Genomic DNA, 15,594 nt, shown 5'->3' with positions numbered 1-15,594 from the left:
TCCACATGAGCACGAGTCCTAATTCCATATGTGCACTTCGTCCCCACATCCCCAGATTTCCCTTTCCTATCTAACCTATTCTTAAACATTGACAGTGTCTCTGTTTCAATCACTAACTCCAGTAGTGTATTCCACAGCCTCACAATCCTCTGTGTAAAAAAGGTTTCTTCTGCTGCATTTAACCTTTTATCTACGTTGTCACGTTCTAGACCCCTCAATCAGTGAACAGTTTGTTTCTATCTATTCTGTCCCATTCTCCATTCTAATGAAAACAGCCTCAATTTTTGAAGTATTTCTTTGGATTTCCTCACACCAGGCAGTATCCTAATGAATCTCTGCTGTACCCCCCTCTATTGCTGCAATAAGTCCCAAATTTTCTTTCTAGTCATCAACGCAATACACAAATACTGCAGAGCAGACACACTGGGGCCGATAATATGATAGCGGGTCGGACGGCCATTTCTCCAAGGCACTAGAGGGCAGCTTGCGCCCTCCCAAACTCGCGACCTCTTACCACCTAGAACGCCAAGGGTAGCAGGCGCATGGGAACACCATCACCTCCAAGTCACACATCATCCTAACTTGGACATATTGCTGTTCCTTCATTGTCGCTGGGTCAAAATCCTGGAACTCCCTCCCCAACACCACTGTGGGAGTACCTTCACCACACAGACTGCAGCGGTTCAAGAAGGAGGCTCACCACCATCCTCTCAAGGGCAATTAGGGCTGGGCAATAAATGTTGGCTTTGCCAGTGACGCTCACATCCCATGAATGAAAAAAAACTGAATTACAGCTCGACTCAGTGCTTTCCTGTGAGGAGGGCAAGGAAGAAAGAGAAAACATACATTGGAACAGTGGGGAAGGGGGGGGGGCTTGCAATACACAGTCGGTTTGCGCTTCAGTCCGCTTACAGTCCAACCAGTGGAGCGTCTGTTGTGACGATCGTATTGCTGTCACCCACTATTAGGCCATTTACTGAGATGTTGTTCTTAAATTTTATAACTTTTGAACAGCCATGTTTTGAGCATTGCATCATTTACGACAATACAGGCTTTTACTTCACATACTTGCCAGCCAACATGCTGAACTCAAATCGCTCTCACTCAAATCACACAATATGGTTGCAGGAGAACAGTTTCAGATTTGCTAGCAAACAGATCTTTCTGATCACTACTCAAAATGTACAGAACACCTACTCTGCCAGCTCATATCGAAAGCGCCAATTCCGGCTGTTATCCGTTACCATGAACTCCTGGAGCTGGTACAGGTACTCGCGACGCTTGTCCACGTGAAGCAGCTGTGAACAAGGAGAATACGATGAGTTCCAGGGTGGACGGATACAACAAGTTAAACAGGGTTTTCACAACACTCTAAATGGAAGCCGCTAACCCTCGCTGAGCAGCCGTGTGTCTGCTACACGCGGAAGCCCATCACCGTGCTTAAAGGTCTCCAAAACCAATATGGATAAATACCAGGAGAGCAGACAGGACAGAAGAGATTCTATAGTGAAGCTCATTTAAGATTCCCAGAATGAAGGGGAAAAATACAGCAAAAAAATTCCTACAAGTACCCAGGAGACAGAGAGACACACACACACAGACACACACACAGAGACACCCACCACAAACCCAGTACTTATTGAATCTTTTTAGCATGACTCCATCCAGGCAACGAGATGACTAGCTTAGTTCAGGCTCCCCCAACCTTTTCCGATGTAAACGGCTCCCAGCAGACAAGAGCATCCAGACTTTGTCTCTTCGTAGGCCACTTAGTGTGTGCCAAGGAGTCTTAGGGACCATGTGTAAAGTTGAAATGGAAATTCCCATTAATTTGCATCTTTCACAAGATTGCTGAGACTAACTGAAGTTGGGATTTACCCACTAAAGAGGCAACACTGCCAAGAACTGCCCTTTTCAAACCTCCAAGCCCACAAAGTTCAAAGGCGACATATTACCCTGAGCTTTGTGGGTCAGGTTGCCAAGGCTGGGGGACTTGTGTGACCCACATGGTGTCATTTAAACATCTTGGCCATATCTGCCTTACCAGGTATCAGAATTGACTACTATTGTGGCAAGCTGGCTACTGTGAAATATAGGCAATTCCTACCATGTCTGTTAACTGGATGACAGAAAAATAATCGGACCACCACCCACAGGCTAAAACTATGATCTAGATTTATTCACAAAGTAAGATTATTCACAGAAGCAAAAAAAAAAGGCAGATTACCACAGCACAAACATATTACACTGTATACAAACTGCCTTGACCATTTAAAAAAGACCTTATAGTTCTTCCAGCTTCAGTAAACTCATAGAAAGACTGTGTCTATAGTACGAATCTCATTAGAATAGTCCTGAATGTAAAATGGCCGTAAATCAGCGTAAACAGTTAGAGCCCAAGGAAAGCGCCAAACTCACACCATATATTCCTAAGTACGAAAATTAAAATTTCAACTCATTCAAGCATCATTCATGCACATTAAGTACAGCATGTTTAAGGTGACGTAACTGATGCCATAAAAATGCATTCAAAGACAGAAAACACAGTGCAGGTCTCAGTGAGGTTACATTTTTTTAAAAAGCTCAAAAAATGGCAATAAAACACCAGAGAAATTACTGTTTCCTGCTGCGTTTGAAAATCTGGTTGAAATTTGAAGAGAGCCTCTGAGCAAGCGCAACTGCAAGAAACTCGTGTATAGGAGGCTCTAAAACTTGGGGGCGGGGCCAGCTTTATGGGCGGAGATGCGTTCGGGCAGAGGGATCAAAAATGATTTGGACATATTGTACTTGCGTGCACACGTCACGACCAAAATTCACAATCTTTTAGGCCACGTAATTGACTTGCGCCTCGGTAATGCTTGCCTCTGGGTGAAAATGCAGAGGAAATTCACGGCCCTGGTGTCTATCTGCAATGGAAAGGAGTGTGTGCGAGGAAGCCGGGCAAGGAGTGGAATGGACTTGCTTGCGATCAAATCACTCGCCCACACTCACCACTGAGACTCGCACACGAATAATCGCCATTTGGGCAAGGCAGCAGATGTGAAATCTTACCCCAGCAAGAAGGCAAACCCCTTCAGGTGAGGAGAGGAGAGGGGAGGATAGAAAAGCCACAGAGAAAACTAGGGGGGAAATAATTAGACAGCTGATGGTCAGAATTTGGTATCTAACGAATCATGATCTATATAGATAATACATGTCCATTACTCAATATTTTAGCTTGAGACAACTGAAGTAGAGTCTCACTGTAAACATTAACCTGCCTTTTGTGGTCAGATGCAGATAAACAATTGTGCATGTCCAGTTTTATTTTGCCTAGATTTAAGAATGTATAGTTCTGGCAATAATCCAGTATCAAAAGCTGTAAGTTGCCCAATAGGTGTCTCTAATGAAGTTTACCTTCAAGAAGTCATACAGATGCTTTAGGACTCCAATTCGCACTTCATCCAGATCCTTTAGGAACCCGTTGAAGATAGGAACCAGATCAGCCGCAGTAAGCTGATCACCGAGGATCACGGCCAGCTCGTGTATAGAGAAGGCCAGTGTCCGCCGTACTTTCCACTGTCAAAACATAAAACACACGTCAGAAAACTAACCACTTAGAAGGCTCTGAAGTGCTCATAGCCTTTTATACAAAAATAGTATTACCATTCCTATCATTATCGCATTGCTGTTTGTGGGAGCTTGGTGTGTGTAAATTGGCAGTCTTGTTTCCTACATTACAACAGAGACTACACTGCAAAAGTACTTCACTGGCTGTAAAGCGCTTTGGGATGTCACGAGGTCGTAACAGGTGCTATATAAAAGACTTGCAGTTAGAGCAGTTAATCCTGCCCCACTTTGTTATTTGCAAGGACTCATTCTGGACCATGTCTTTAGCTTTCCTCCCCCACCCACCCCCAAATCAGTAACAAACCTAACAGCCACATAAAGTCTGCAATCTGCACATCCAAGTGTTTTGACTGCCCTGCCTTGGAGTTCACAAGGGCAGCTGGAACAAGTGGGGAAGAATGGTAGCTGCGTGAGTCAGCCACACAAGGAGTGAAACTGATGCTGTGAAGGACATGATCTCGGCCTAAAACCGGACGACCCAAAAGGTTTGCCTGATTGTTCTAGGCCATGTTCTGCTGGCTTTTCCACCATAAACCTCCAAAAGGACCCTTTTTGTTAAACAGAATCCCAGACACCTAGGGGGGAGATTTGAAACTTATGAACCTGCTGGGAGAAGGGGAGGGCCCAGTAGCAAGCGGGAAACTGGAAGTCCACAGCGTGCGTGTGATGTCACTGACAGGTACCCTGCCCAGTTGTCAGTCTGATTGACATGCTTGGCTTTCAGTCCGGCGGGCAATGCTGAAGAAGAGGTCCCAGCCCCGACCCCGGGGGGGTGGGGGGGGGGGGACTGGTCTCATGGTGGGGGAGCTTGGAGGGCCAGGAGTGCTTCGAGGCAGTCCCCACCTCGCTGCAGCTGTCTGGATTCCAGAGGCCCGGGAAAATGCAAAATGTCACTAAAGCAGGTTAAATCCGAGGCTCCCAGCCTCATTATCAGATTTAAAGTGCCAACCCGCCTCCTGGAAACGGGCTGGCTGGTTGCCCGCCCCACGTCCCACCTCCGTTAAAACCTGAAGTGGGCAGATTGGGGTTGGGATTCAGGTTTTTAACACTTTAACCTCCCACCCGACCCAAACCCGTCCATTTTTTGGGTTAAAATTCCCCATTAGCTTTCCAACCTATTTCAAGAACTGAAATATGCAGTCAAGAATAATGAGAAAGCGGGGACACCAAGGACAGCCTACTCTCTCCTAGGACCAGAACATTTCCGACTCAGGGCAGCAGCCGAGAAGCTGAACTCATGGAATACGGCACCACAGACTTGTGGTGAGGGATCGCTGATTTGCTTCAAAGTTTACTGGGTAATCATACAGGAAGGTTTTCTTGCAAAAAAAAGTGCATCTCCCACGACTCCAATCACTCATTTATTTGGGTGAAGTGGGGGAGGAGGAAGAGAGATGCAATGTGATGGTCAATGAGGAACTTGTGGTTTCAGATTGGTTCTGGGAACTCTATAGATGGAGTGAAAGAAAGATCTGGTATAGTCTTTGTAGAGCATGCAATGATCTTTCCACAAGGAACTTCAGAAGCTAGAATAAAGCTTCTACAAAGCAATGCAATATTTGTGAAGAAACAAACATTACTAAATGTAAATGTAGTATTCTTCTTTATAAATCAAGAGGATTTTAAACCAAACCCTGGCAGCTCCCAAGCACTACCTGATTTACTTTGTCTTCTTTCCTACTCTTTTTAACCTTGGCTGTGTCCTGCACTATGAGCCTAGATTTTTTTGTTGTTGAAAGAATCAAATTGGGACAATGTCCACCATCCCCATTACTTCCACACTAGATTAGAGTACCATGTAAATGAAAAGAAAAAATTATTCCCCAGTTTTTAGATCATGCACCATTAATGCCAGCCCAAGGCAACTGGTTCATAGCTTTGGGTTCAAATACTCACCTGTACATCAGATGCCAGTGTCTCATAGGTGTTCTTTAAACAATGCCAGTTCTGCCTGCCAAGAGTGAGAGCCACGCCTGGGAGACTATACGCACAGTGCTTTGTAATTTCAGTGTCAACAGTTTGAGCTCGGGAAGGATCCGTCATCGACAGGTACTGGTCCAGCAACGGCTGTGGAATAACATCCTGAAAAGGGGAAGAGCAGACGTTGCAAGTTAGCAACAAAAAAAACACATCCCTGTAAATTGCCTGGTGATTGCACTTACGAAAGCAAGAGAAAGGATAAAATGAGAGTGGTTTAAACTGTATGCACCGTCACTATACGCATGTGGGCAAGTGTCAATCCCATTCCTGTAACTTGGAATGGGAGGAGCAGAGTGCAGATCCCAGTCCTGTAACTTGGGGCAGGGGGCAGAGTGTGGATCCCATTCCTGTAACTCAGAACTGACTCGTTGCAAGGTTTTAAGAGTACTGTAAATCCTAGGAATCTTTCCATAGAAACTGAGCTTTTACATTGACGTTAATGAAAGGTGCATTTATCGCACCTCACAGAAACATCTTAAAGCACTTCACACACAACAAATTACTTTGAACTGAGGTAACAGACAAACGCTGCCTACAGCAATATCCCATAAACTGCAGTGCAATGTAAAAATAGCTAATTTGTTTCTGGTGATATTGGTTGAGGGAGGAATATTGACCAGGATATATACCCATTCTTCCTTAAACAGTATCATGGGATCTTTAACATCCACCTGAACCACTGAAACAAGCAGAGAACACGTCAGTTTCATGTCTCATCGGAAGGACGGCATCTCCGACAAATGCAACACTCATTCATTGCTGCACAGGAGTGTCACCTTAGAGTTGTGCCCAAGAGCAAGCTTTTACCTCAGAGGCAAGAATGTTACCAAGTGAGCTAATATTTGATTGACTGAAATCATCACTCAAGTGCGGAAAAAAACACAATCAGGTCATACTAAAGAAGCACAGCATGCTTCTTCCATTTAGCCCTTGGGCAGCCAGTCTGATGGAGGACAGCAAGAGATGCAAGTTCATAACAATGTGAGCTAAAGTGCAGAAATGTTTTTGAAGTTATGTTTTATTCTGTTACATCACTGCATGTTATGGGGCATACTGTCCTGCACCGTTACAGACCGTCAGGTGTTCATGGCTCCTTACACTCTGGCTTTGAATCTACTGCTTCCACCTCACAAACAGCAGTGGGAACGTACTACGGCTGGTTATGTGATCCAGCAGGCCGGTAATAACAGTCTGCACAGCTGCGATTTCCCAAGACGTGCTGTCTGTGAATGCCCCTTCGCAGAATTATCCCTACTGTCTTGTATATTTTCACATCCTAATAAGAGGCTTTACATAAAAGTTCCAAGAAACAGCTTCTGGATGACTGTGGTGGAGGGGGCAGCCACGCATCCTCCATTGCAAATGGAGTCAAATAATCTCAATAAAAACAGCGCTTCTTCAAAATAAATATTTTCCTCAGAGAACTCGACGTTCCTCCAACTCTGGCCTCTTATGCATCCCGCACTCCCTTCATCCCACCATTGTTAGCTGTGCCTTCAGCTGTCTAGTCCTATGCTTTGGAATTCCTACCCCAAACCTCTCCACCTCCCTTGGCTCGGTGTCAATTTTTGTCTGATTCCACTCCTGTGAAGCCCCTTGGGACATTCTACTACGTTACAGGGGCTATATAAATACAAGCTATTGTTGTTGTATGGTGAAGGTGGGGGGGGGGAGGGGGGTGGGGGGGGGGGAGAATAGTTCAGCAGAGATGCAAAAAGTATCCGTTGCTGCATGAAGACATCTGCAGTCATCTCTCAATTTATTTCCAGACGGGAAGCAACAAAAAAGTGAAAGTAGGCCCAGAGTCTGAGTGTTAAATGAAAGTCATCACACAGGATAGTTATCCTACAGCATCCCAAGTCTGAACTCAGTGAGCAACCATTTACCATTTATCTTCATATTTTCTCCTTCAATCATGTGTTGAGGGGCAGGAGAGACAGAAATGGGACTTTGATTATTTTCTGCTCCAATAGGGGCCATCAAGGGGTTTGCTTCTGTGTAATTGGACAAGTCTTGTTCCTTTGTGTCCCTTTGTATCACCAGGGTGGCTGATTTACATTGGGGGAGGTAAAATTCCACAGTCATTATACAAGATTTTGGGATCTTTAGCAATGCATCAGGAGGACCTTACTTAGCATGTGAGCCGAGAACAGCATCTCTCGAATACCAACCTGTACTTTTGACTGATCGTCACCAAAAAGCAAACTGTCATCACGTTCCAGCTCTAATGATCCGGCATCACAACATGGCTGACTACCCATACTCTGAAAGTGCAAGAATGCATAATGTGTGTGTGAAATGCAAGCACGTACAATGTTAAATCATACAGGGGTCAGGTACTGCTCCCTGTAAACTGACAGGTGCAGAAAATAGGTGAAAAACACAAAGACCGTTCAGCCACTGAGAGCACTTGCTGAAAATGCACAACTCCCACTTTTGTTTGCTGTCTTAATGGCCATCACCCAAGGAGAACAGCCTGTGTAAAGCCCTCTAAAAACCACATGCTCAGAGAGAGCATTAAACCTGGTACCAGGAGCAAGAGGGCTATCCATTCAGACACATCTGCCCTGCGGGTTCTGACTGTTCCCAGTAACTTGGCTTTAAAGAAGCCCTGTGACCCAGTGACATGTACACCAATGGGATTTAATATTTGAAAGGGGTTTGATAGCTGGAGAAACTATGCATAACTCCTGCCTTTATGCAATCAATTTATATCCAGAGAGGTTTCCATATTTTGTTTAATGCCGGTCAAGGCAGAGAATGAAGTCTAAGGTGCAAAGTTCATTACTCACTGGAGATTTTATATTCTGTGCCAGACATGTTAATTGCTTCTGTGCTTGGCTGACAGTTTGGGTGGCAAGTGGGTAAGTGACTAGAGTGAAAAGAAGGGAGAGATTGCGGTCAACTCAGTCAGGTGCCCCAGAGGATGAGAGGCTAACAAGAGGTGCCATCAGGCTGACAGGACTGGGATGGCAAGGCCTTCAGTTTACATCTTGCAGAGACCAGGGTCTACTTTGGTTTTCTGGTCTCAATTGAGTGGAGGGTTCACAAATGGTCCACCCCAGCTGAGCCCCTTCCCCATTGGTTATTTCAGACAAATTGTAGCTGGTACTAATACCTTAGGTATTACATGCAGCTCCTCTGTACCACTATTAGTGTGGGATTCTACAATGGAATTTTCGCACCATCGTGCCACCCGACACTGCTACATGCTCAGCTTTGCATTACAGGAAACTCTCTTTTAACCGGCACCTAAATATCCGGAAACCTCTCTTAACCGGCAATATTCAGCAGATGATTCAGGTAAGTTTTACTATATATTAGTGACCGTGTAACCGGGGTTCCTGGATCTGTGGCCGTGTAACCGGGGTTCCTGCACCTGTGGCCGTGCAACAGGGACTCCTGGATCTGTGGCCGTGTAACCGGGACCCCTGCACAAGTGCCGTGTAACCGGGGCTCTCGTACCTTGGTAAGTATACCTCTCTGTAATCCGGACTTTTTGATCAACCGGCACCACGCCAGTCTGGATAAAAGAGTTTCCTGTAAAATTGGGCGCCTTACTCCACCACCATTACTTTACAGGGTTTCCTCCAATAGCAACTCTGTTGTCAAAGGCCATCATATTGATGAATGCTGTCGGAGGTACCGAGACACTTCCTGGGAGTGGGTTTCGCCCAGTATCTATCTATCTATATATATAAACGGATCGTTCTGTCTGTCTGTCTATCTGTCCTCACGTGTGCATCTGTCCGGCTATGCGCTCGAAAGTTATAGAGCGTACCTACGCGTGCGTTATGTCAAAAGAAAGCTTGCCATTCCGAAACGGTCGTAAGCGTATTTACGTTTCGGCCGAACAAAAATCGCGCCCGCGGTATCCAAAAAACGTTCAACATTCTGCTCATTAGCATCTCATTATCCGCTCATTAGCGATAGAGTGACCTCGAGGTCGACCAATCGTATGCCGGGTTGCTGGCGCGTGCAGCCGGGCCCTCCTACGGTCGAGTGACGGGACGATCGACCAATCGGTGCGTGTGTGGGCGGGGCCTTATCGTTCTGAACCGAGGTGAGTCGCCGCCATCTTGATTCCAAACTTTTCCTTTCTTTTTCACGCTTTCTGCGTCTTTCTTAAAAAAAAGTTGCTTTTAAAACACACATTCTTTTTAAAAAAAAAGTTAATTACTTTCTAAATCTTTTATCTAATCTCATTAATTTTCCTACCTTTCCCCGTTTTTCCAGGTAGGCCTCGAAGCCTCGGCCTCTCCTCCGCACCCACGCCCCAGCTAGGCACCTCCCGGCCCCTGTCAACAAGCGGCCCCCGATCGCCGCCATCTTTGTGAAGGCTGGAGGGGCGGCCTCAGCTGAGCGCCGCCATCTTAGTAAAGGCTGGTGCGGCAGTGGCGTCACGGAGCTCCGCGGAGCAGGTGCGCGGCGGCGTCTAACTCGCTCCCCCCCACCCCGCAGTCTGTCTCTTTCTCTCTTCCCCGTGCCTCCTGAATGCGCGGGGGAAGAGGCCCGGGGCACCGTGGCCGCTTTCGGAGATTTCAACTCCGTGACAGGTGAGGAGGGTCTTTGTTCACGCAATCGGCCGCTCAGGCCCAGGCCCGGAGATCGGGAGGCGGAGAGGGGAGGAGGGTTACCAAGGCAACCGGGGCTCGGGCGGGGTCTCTCTGCTCTTGAAGCCGGCTCGGGCGGGGGGCGGGGCTCCAGAGATCGGGCCTCCGGAGATCGGGGGGGGGGGGGGGGGGGGCGAGCCTCGGGAGATCGGGGGGGCGAGCCTCGGGAGATGGGTGGGGGAGCCTCGGGAGATCGGGGGGGGGCGGGGCTCGGGGACTCCCCCCTCCCTCCCCCTTCCCCCACCCCCTCCCCTCCCCCTTCCCCCACCCCTCCCCCCTCCTCCTCTCCCCCTCCTCCTCTCCCCCCTCCTCCCCCCTCCTCCTCCCCCTCCCCTCCCCCTCCCCTTCCCCCCCTCCCCCCCTTCCCCTCCCCCCCAGTCGCTCTCTCTCTTCCCCCCCCAGTCGCTCTCTCTCTTCCCCCCCAGTCGCTCTCTCTCTTCCCCCGTCGCTCTCCTCTCTTCCCCCGTCGCTCTCTCTCTCTTCCCCCCCAGTCGCTCTCTCTTCCCCCCCAGTCGCTCTCTCTCTTCCCCCCCAGTCGCTCTCTCTCTTCCCCCCCAGTCGCTCTCTCTCTTCCCCCCCAGTCGCTCTCTCTCTTCCCCCCCAGTCGCTCTCTCTCTTCCCCCCCAGTCGCTCGCTCTCTTCCCCCCCCAGTCGCTCTCTCTCTTCCCCCCCCCGTCGCTCTCTCTCTTCCCCCCCCGCCCCTCTCTCTCTTCCCCCCCCCGCCCCTCTCTCTCTTCCCCCCCGCCCCTCTCTCTCTTCCCCCCCCGCCCCTCTCTCTCTTCCCCCCCCCCCGCCCCTCTCTCTCTTCCCCCCCCCGCCCCTCTCTCTCTTCCCCCCCCCCCCCGCCCCTCTCTCTCTTTCTCCCCCCCCCGCCCCTCTCTCTCTTTCTCCCCCCCCGCCCCCCCCGCCCCTCTCTCTCTTCCCCCCCCCGCCCCCCTCTCTCTTCCCCCCCCCGCCCCCCTCTCTCTTCCCCCCCGCCCCCCTCTCTCTTCCCCCCCGCCCCCCTCTTCCCCCCCCTCTCTCTTCCCCCCCCGCCCCCCTCTCTCTCTTCCCCCCCCTCTCTCTTCCCCCCCCCCGCCCCCCCTCTCTCTCTTCCCCCCCCCCGCCCCCCTCTCTCTCTTCCCCCCCCCCGCCCCCCCTCTCTCTCTTCCCCCCCCCCGCCCCCCTCTCTCTCTTCCCCCCCCCGCCCCCTCTCTCTCTTCCCCCCCCCCGCCCCTCTCTCTTCCCCCCCACCCCGCCCCCCCGCCCCTCTCTCTTCCCCCCGCCCCCCCCGCCCCTCTCTCTCTTCCCCCGCCCCCCCGCCCCTCTCTCTCTTCCCCCCCGCCCCTCTCTCTCTTCCCCCCCCCCCGCCCCCCCGCCCCTCTCTCTCTTCCCCCCCACCCCGCCCCCCCGCCCCTCTCTCTCTTCCCCGCCCCCCCGCCCCTCTCTCTCTTCCCCCCCCCCCGCCCCCCCGCCCCTCTCTCTCTTCCCCCCCCCCGCCCCCCCGCCCCTCTCTCTCTTCCCCCGCCCCCCGCCCCTCTCTCTCTTCCCCCCCCACCCCGCCCCCCCGCCCCTCTCTCTCTTCCCCCCCCACCCCGCCCCCCCGCCCCTCTCTCTTCCCCCCCCACCCCGCCCCCCCGCCCCTCTCTCTTCCCCCCCCCACCCCGCCCCCCCGCCCCTCTCTCTTCCCCCCCCCACCCCGCCCCCCCGCCCCTCTCTCTTCCCCCCCCCACCCCGCCCCCCCGCCCCTCTCTCTTCCCCCCCCCCACCCCGCCCCCCCGCCCCTCTCTCTCTTCCCCCCCCCCACCCCGCCCCCCCGCCCCTCTCTCTCTTCCCCCCCCCCCCCACCCCGCCCCCCCGCCCCTCTCTCTCTTCCCCCCCCCCCCCACCCCGCCCCCCCACCCCTCTCTCTCTTCCCCCCCCCCCCCCCACCCCCGCCCCCCCGCCCCTCTCTCTCTTCCCCCCCCCCCCCCACCCCGCCCCCCCGCCCCTCTCTCTCCCCCCCCCCCCCCCACCCCGCCCCCCCGCCCCTCTCTCTTCCCCCCCCCCCCCCCACCCCGCCCCCCCCGCCCCTCTCTCTCTTCCCCCCCCCCCCCCCACCCCGCCCCCCCCCACCCCGCCCCCCCGCCCCTCTCTCTCTTCCCCCCCCCCCCCCCCACCCCGCCCCCCCCCCACCCCGCCCCCCCCGCCCCCTCTCTCTCTTCCCCCCCCCCCCCCCCCCACCCCGCCCCCCCCCACCCCGCCCCCCCGCCCCTCTCTCTCTTCCCCCCCCCCCCCCCCCCACCCCGCCCCCCCCCCACCCCGCCCCCCCCGAGTCGCTCTCTCTCTTCCAACAACAACATGCCCTCGAAAAAGCCTCGGCACCGCCGGGCATCAAATATAAAACAGCAGTGCGCATGCAGCCTAATGTTGCCAATTTTAGTTGGATGTATTCCTAGAGGTTATCACATGACCCCCCACCCAGTCAAATGGCCTTTACCACCCCCACAACCTCCAATATTTTCATAATAACTAAAATGAAAATGTTGAAACAAAAATGAAAAACACTTTTTTTTATTAATGCCTCTATGATTTTCCCTATTATTTTCTCGCAGCAGTGTCCAGGAGATTAATTTTTAATTTCAGGGCAATCCTGAAGAGTTGGCAACCTACATGCAGCATCAAGGTTGGGTCTACCATTTTAAAGTTGGCTGTGGGCAGGTTGACCACAGTCAGCAACGTGCAGGTCATACAGATTAGCAATGAAAGCAATGAAATCTTCCGCTGACATCAGGGAAGGTCCCAGTCAGACTGCCAAGGTTAAAAATGCACTGACTGCTGATGTATGGCTCTCGTGCACATATAATGCTGTTAATTGCACTTTGGAGCAACTGCACATGTGGACTATCTGTATGCCTTGCAGATTTGGTGCAAGGGAACCAGATTAAATTTCAAAGAACTTCCCATGGGACCGGTTTGAGCGTGATCATATAAATGCAGCATCAGTCTCTCCACAGTACGGCAAGTTAAAAAAAAAAGTCAGCTTATGCAATGTGCGGGACACTATCTAATACCAGAAGCTATTTAGTAAAACAACAGACATGGTTGCGTTGGCCCTGTGAAAACTCATGATTACGCTTGTGTGTATATATGCGCGACACGGAAGTCGGAAAGATATTAACTTACCATAGTCTGTTCATTTTCGTTAGGCTCGAAACATTCAATTGAGTGTTCAGTTGTTGGACCTAGCAGCTGAGATTGCAGGGACAAGCCCAGAGCCACATCACTGTTGATGCACGCAGAGTGCGTGGGTGCAGGAAGCACTGGGCTGAGTGGTGAAGGCTCTGCCTGGACTACTTCATTATTTTCAGTGTCAGACGATGGTTCTTCTTCGGGGGCAGAATCCAGTCGGGCAGCTCGAAGTGCAGCAGTAATCACTTGTACCTGTGCTGCAAGAGGAAACCGAACACCCCCATTAGAGACAATCTGCTGCAGACTTCATTAAACCTTCTCTCAAAGTTTCCTCACTAGTGGCTAAGCAGTCTGTGCTGTGCAGGATAGCTTGGTCTCACGACCAAGATTGAAGTATCATTGGAGAGTAGACGGTAGCGCAAGTGGAATATAAGGGGAAGCTAGATGAGGAAGAAAGGAATAGAAGGATATGTTGATAGGGTGAGATGAAATAAATAGGGTGGGAGGAGGCTCGTGTGGAGCATAAACACCAAAATAGACCGTGGCCTGTTTGTGCTGTAAATTGTGTGTAAAAAATCATTAGTATAACATTTGGGAAAACACCGAACCGTAGACAAAATGAACTGTGCAGACTTTATCAGAATATCAAATGAATAACTACAAGGAATAGTGCACCTACTTCATCAGTTGTCTATAGTTCTTGTTTAATACTGATAGTCATTCATAGGGAAGCCCTGGATACATACAGGTTACTGGACCAAATAGTCTGGGGGTGGGGAAGGGAAATCCCTTGCTGCACATCTATTTCACAGGACTGATGAAAAAGACAGACTTCCTCGGAAATATCTCAAAGCACTTCATATACAATGATGTGCGGTGGGTAATAACGGTGAACTAACAGCGTTCTCTGTTATTACCCCTTTGAAACTGATTGTAACTTCAGGATGTAGCGCATCTAAATGCAGAAATCCTGAAGTTGCAGTCAGTCATTCACTGCTCAGACATGGGCTGTGCTGTGCCACCCCGCCATAGCAGGCAATCAGTGAAAGGGACGAAAACTTGGGCTTTTCCGCGGTAATATTGCTGTTAAATACCCTATTAAATGTTAGGCCTTGTTGGATTAGGTGTAACTAGGGTTTTAACAGCATATTGACTGCGAAACAAAGGTTATGGCCCTGAAAAACTAACTTTAATTTTGTGGAGTGTCAAATTTCTCCATGATGATAAAAATTACAATTTGTTTGTTCATGATGGTTCAGATTTGACCTTATCCCCACGTGAGAGCCCCAATCTTTGTTTTGCTCTAAAATTTTTAAAGTCAGGGTAAAAGCAGGTTCTCATTTCCTGGTTCCCTGTGTGTGAGAATTCTGCAATGTGATTGGCTGCTTAGACAGCTGGTCGACGTCCCAGCACAGCACGCTTGGAAATCCTGCGCTGAAATCAATTACATGTCGAAAAAGGCAAACTTCGTCAGAGATCTCTGTAGGCAGCTTTCGTCGAGGCCAGCGGCGAATGCCTTTGCTTCGCCGCTGACCGTAAATTCCGGGCCAACGAATTATTTGAAGTGCGGTTGCTGTTATTTAGGCAAACAAGCACAGCAAGATCCCAGAAACAACAATGAAACAAATAACCAATTAATGCATTTTTCAGGGGTGTTGGTTGAGGTAGGAATTAAACATACCAGGTTATTTAACGATCAGGAAGGACAGGCAGGAAGGAAGGGGAGGTGGTGTGGCTATGTTAATAAAGGAAGGAATCACTGTAATACAGAGAAATGATATTGGGTCAAAAGATCAGGATAATGAAACAGTTTGGGTGGAGGTAAGGAATAATAAGGGGAAAAAAACACTAGTGGGCGTAGTCTATAGGCCTCCGAACAGTTGCAACTCTGTTGGACGGAGTATCAATCAGGAAATAGTTGAGGGAACATAATTATGGGGGATTTTAACTATCATATTAATTGGACAAATCAAATTGGGCAGGGCTGCCTTGAGGATGAGTTCATTGAGTGTATTAGGGATGGGTTCTTGAGCAGTATGTAACTGAACCGACCAGGGGGCAAGCAACCTTAGATCTGGTCCTGTGTAACGAGATGGGATTAATTAAAAATGTCCTAGTAAAGGATCCCCTTGGAATGAGTGACCATAACATGGTTGAATTCCATATTCAATTAGAGGGTGAGAAGGTTGGATCTCAAACAAGCGTGCTAAGCTTGAATAAAGGAGACTGTGAAGGTATGAGA

General features: G+C 50.3%; 1 protein-coding gene across 1 annotated transcript in view; it reads right to left on the bottom strand.

Annotated features, from left to right (window-relative positions):
- Window positions 1–15,594, bottom strand: part of ppp4r1l (protein phosphatase 4, regulatory subunit 1-like) — a 66,925-nt gene that overhangs the window by 5,603 nt on the left and 45,728 nt on the right. The window contains 5 exon segments of the mRNA XM_086005189.1: window positions 1,198–1,298; window positions 3,397–3,558; window positions 5,506–5,691; window positions 7,761–7,853; window positions 13,347–13,609. Of these exon segments, the coding sequence (XP_085861315.1) occupies window positions 1,198–1,298; window positions 3,397–3,558; window positions 5,506–5,691; window positions 7,761–7,853; window positions 13,347–13,609 (805 nt within the window).

The sequence above is a fragment of the Somniosus microcephalus genome, chromosome 13 (assembly GCF_052327205.1).
Source record: "Somniosus microcephalus isolate GS21.2 chromosome 13, FLI_Smic_1.0, whole genome shotgun sequence".
NCBI lineage: Eukaryota > Metazoa > Chordata > Chondrichthyes > Squaliformes > Somniosidae > Somniosus > Somniosus microcephalus.
This window is presented reverse-complemented; position numbering and strand designations above follow the sequence as displayed.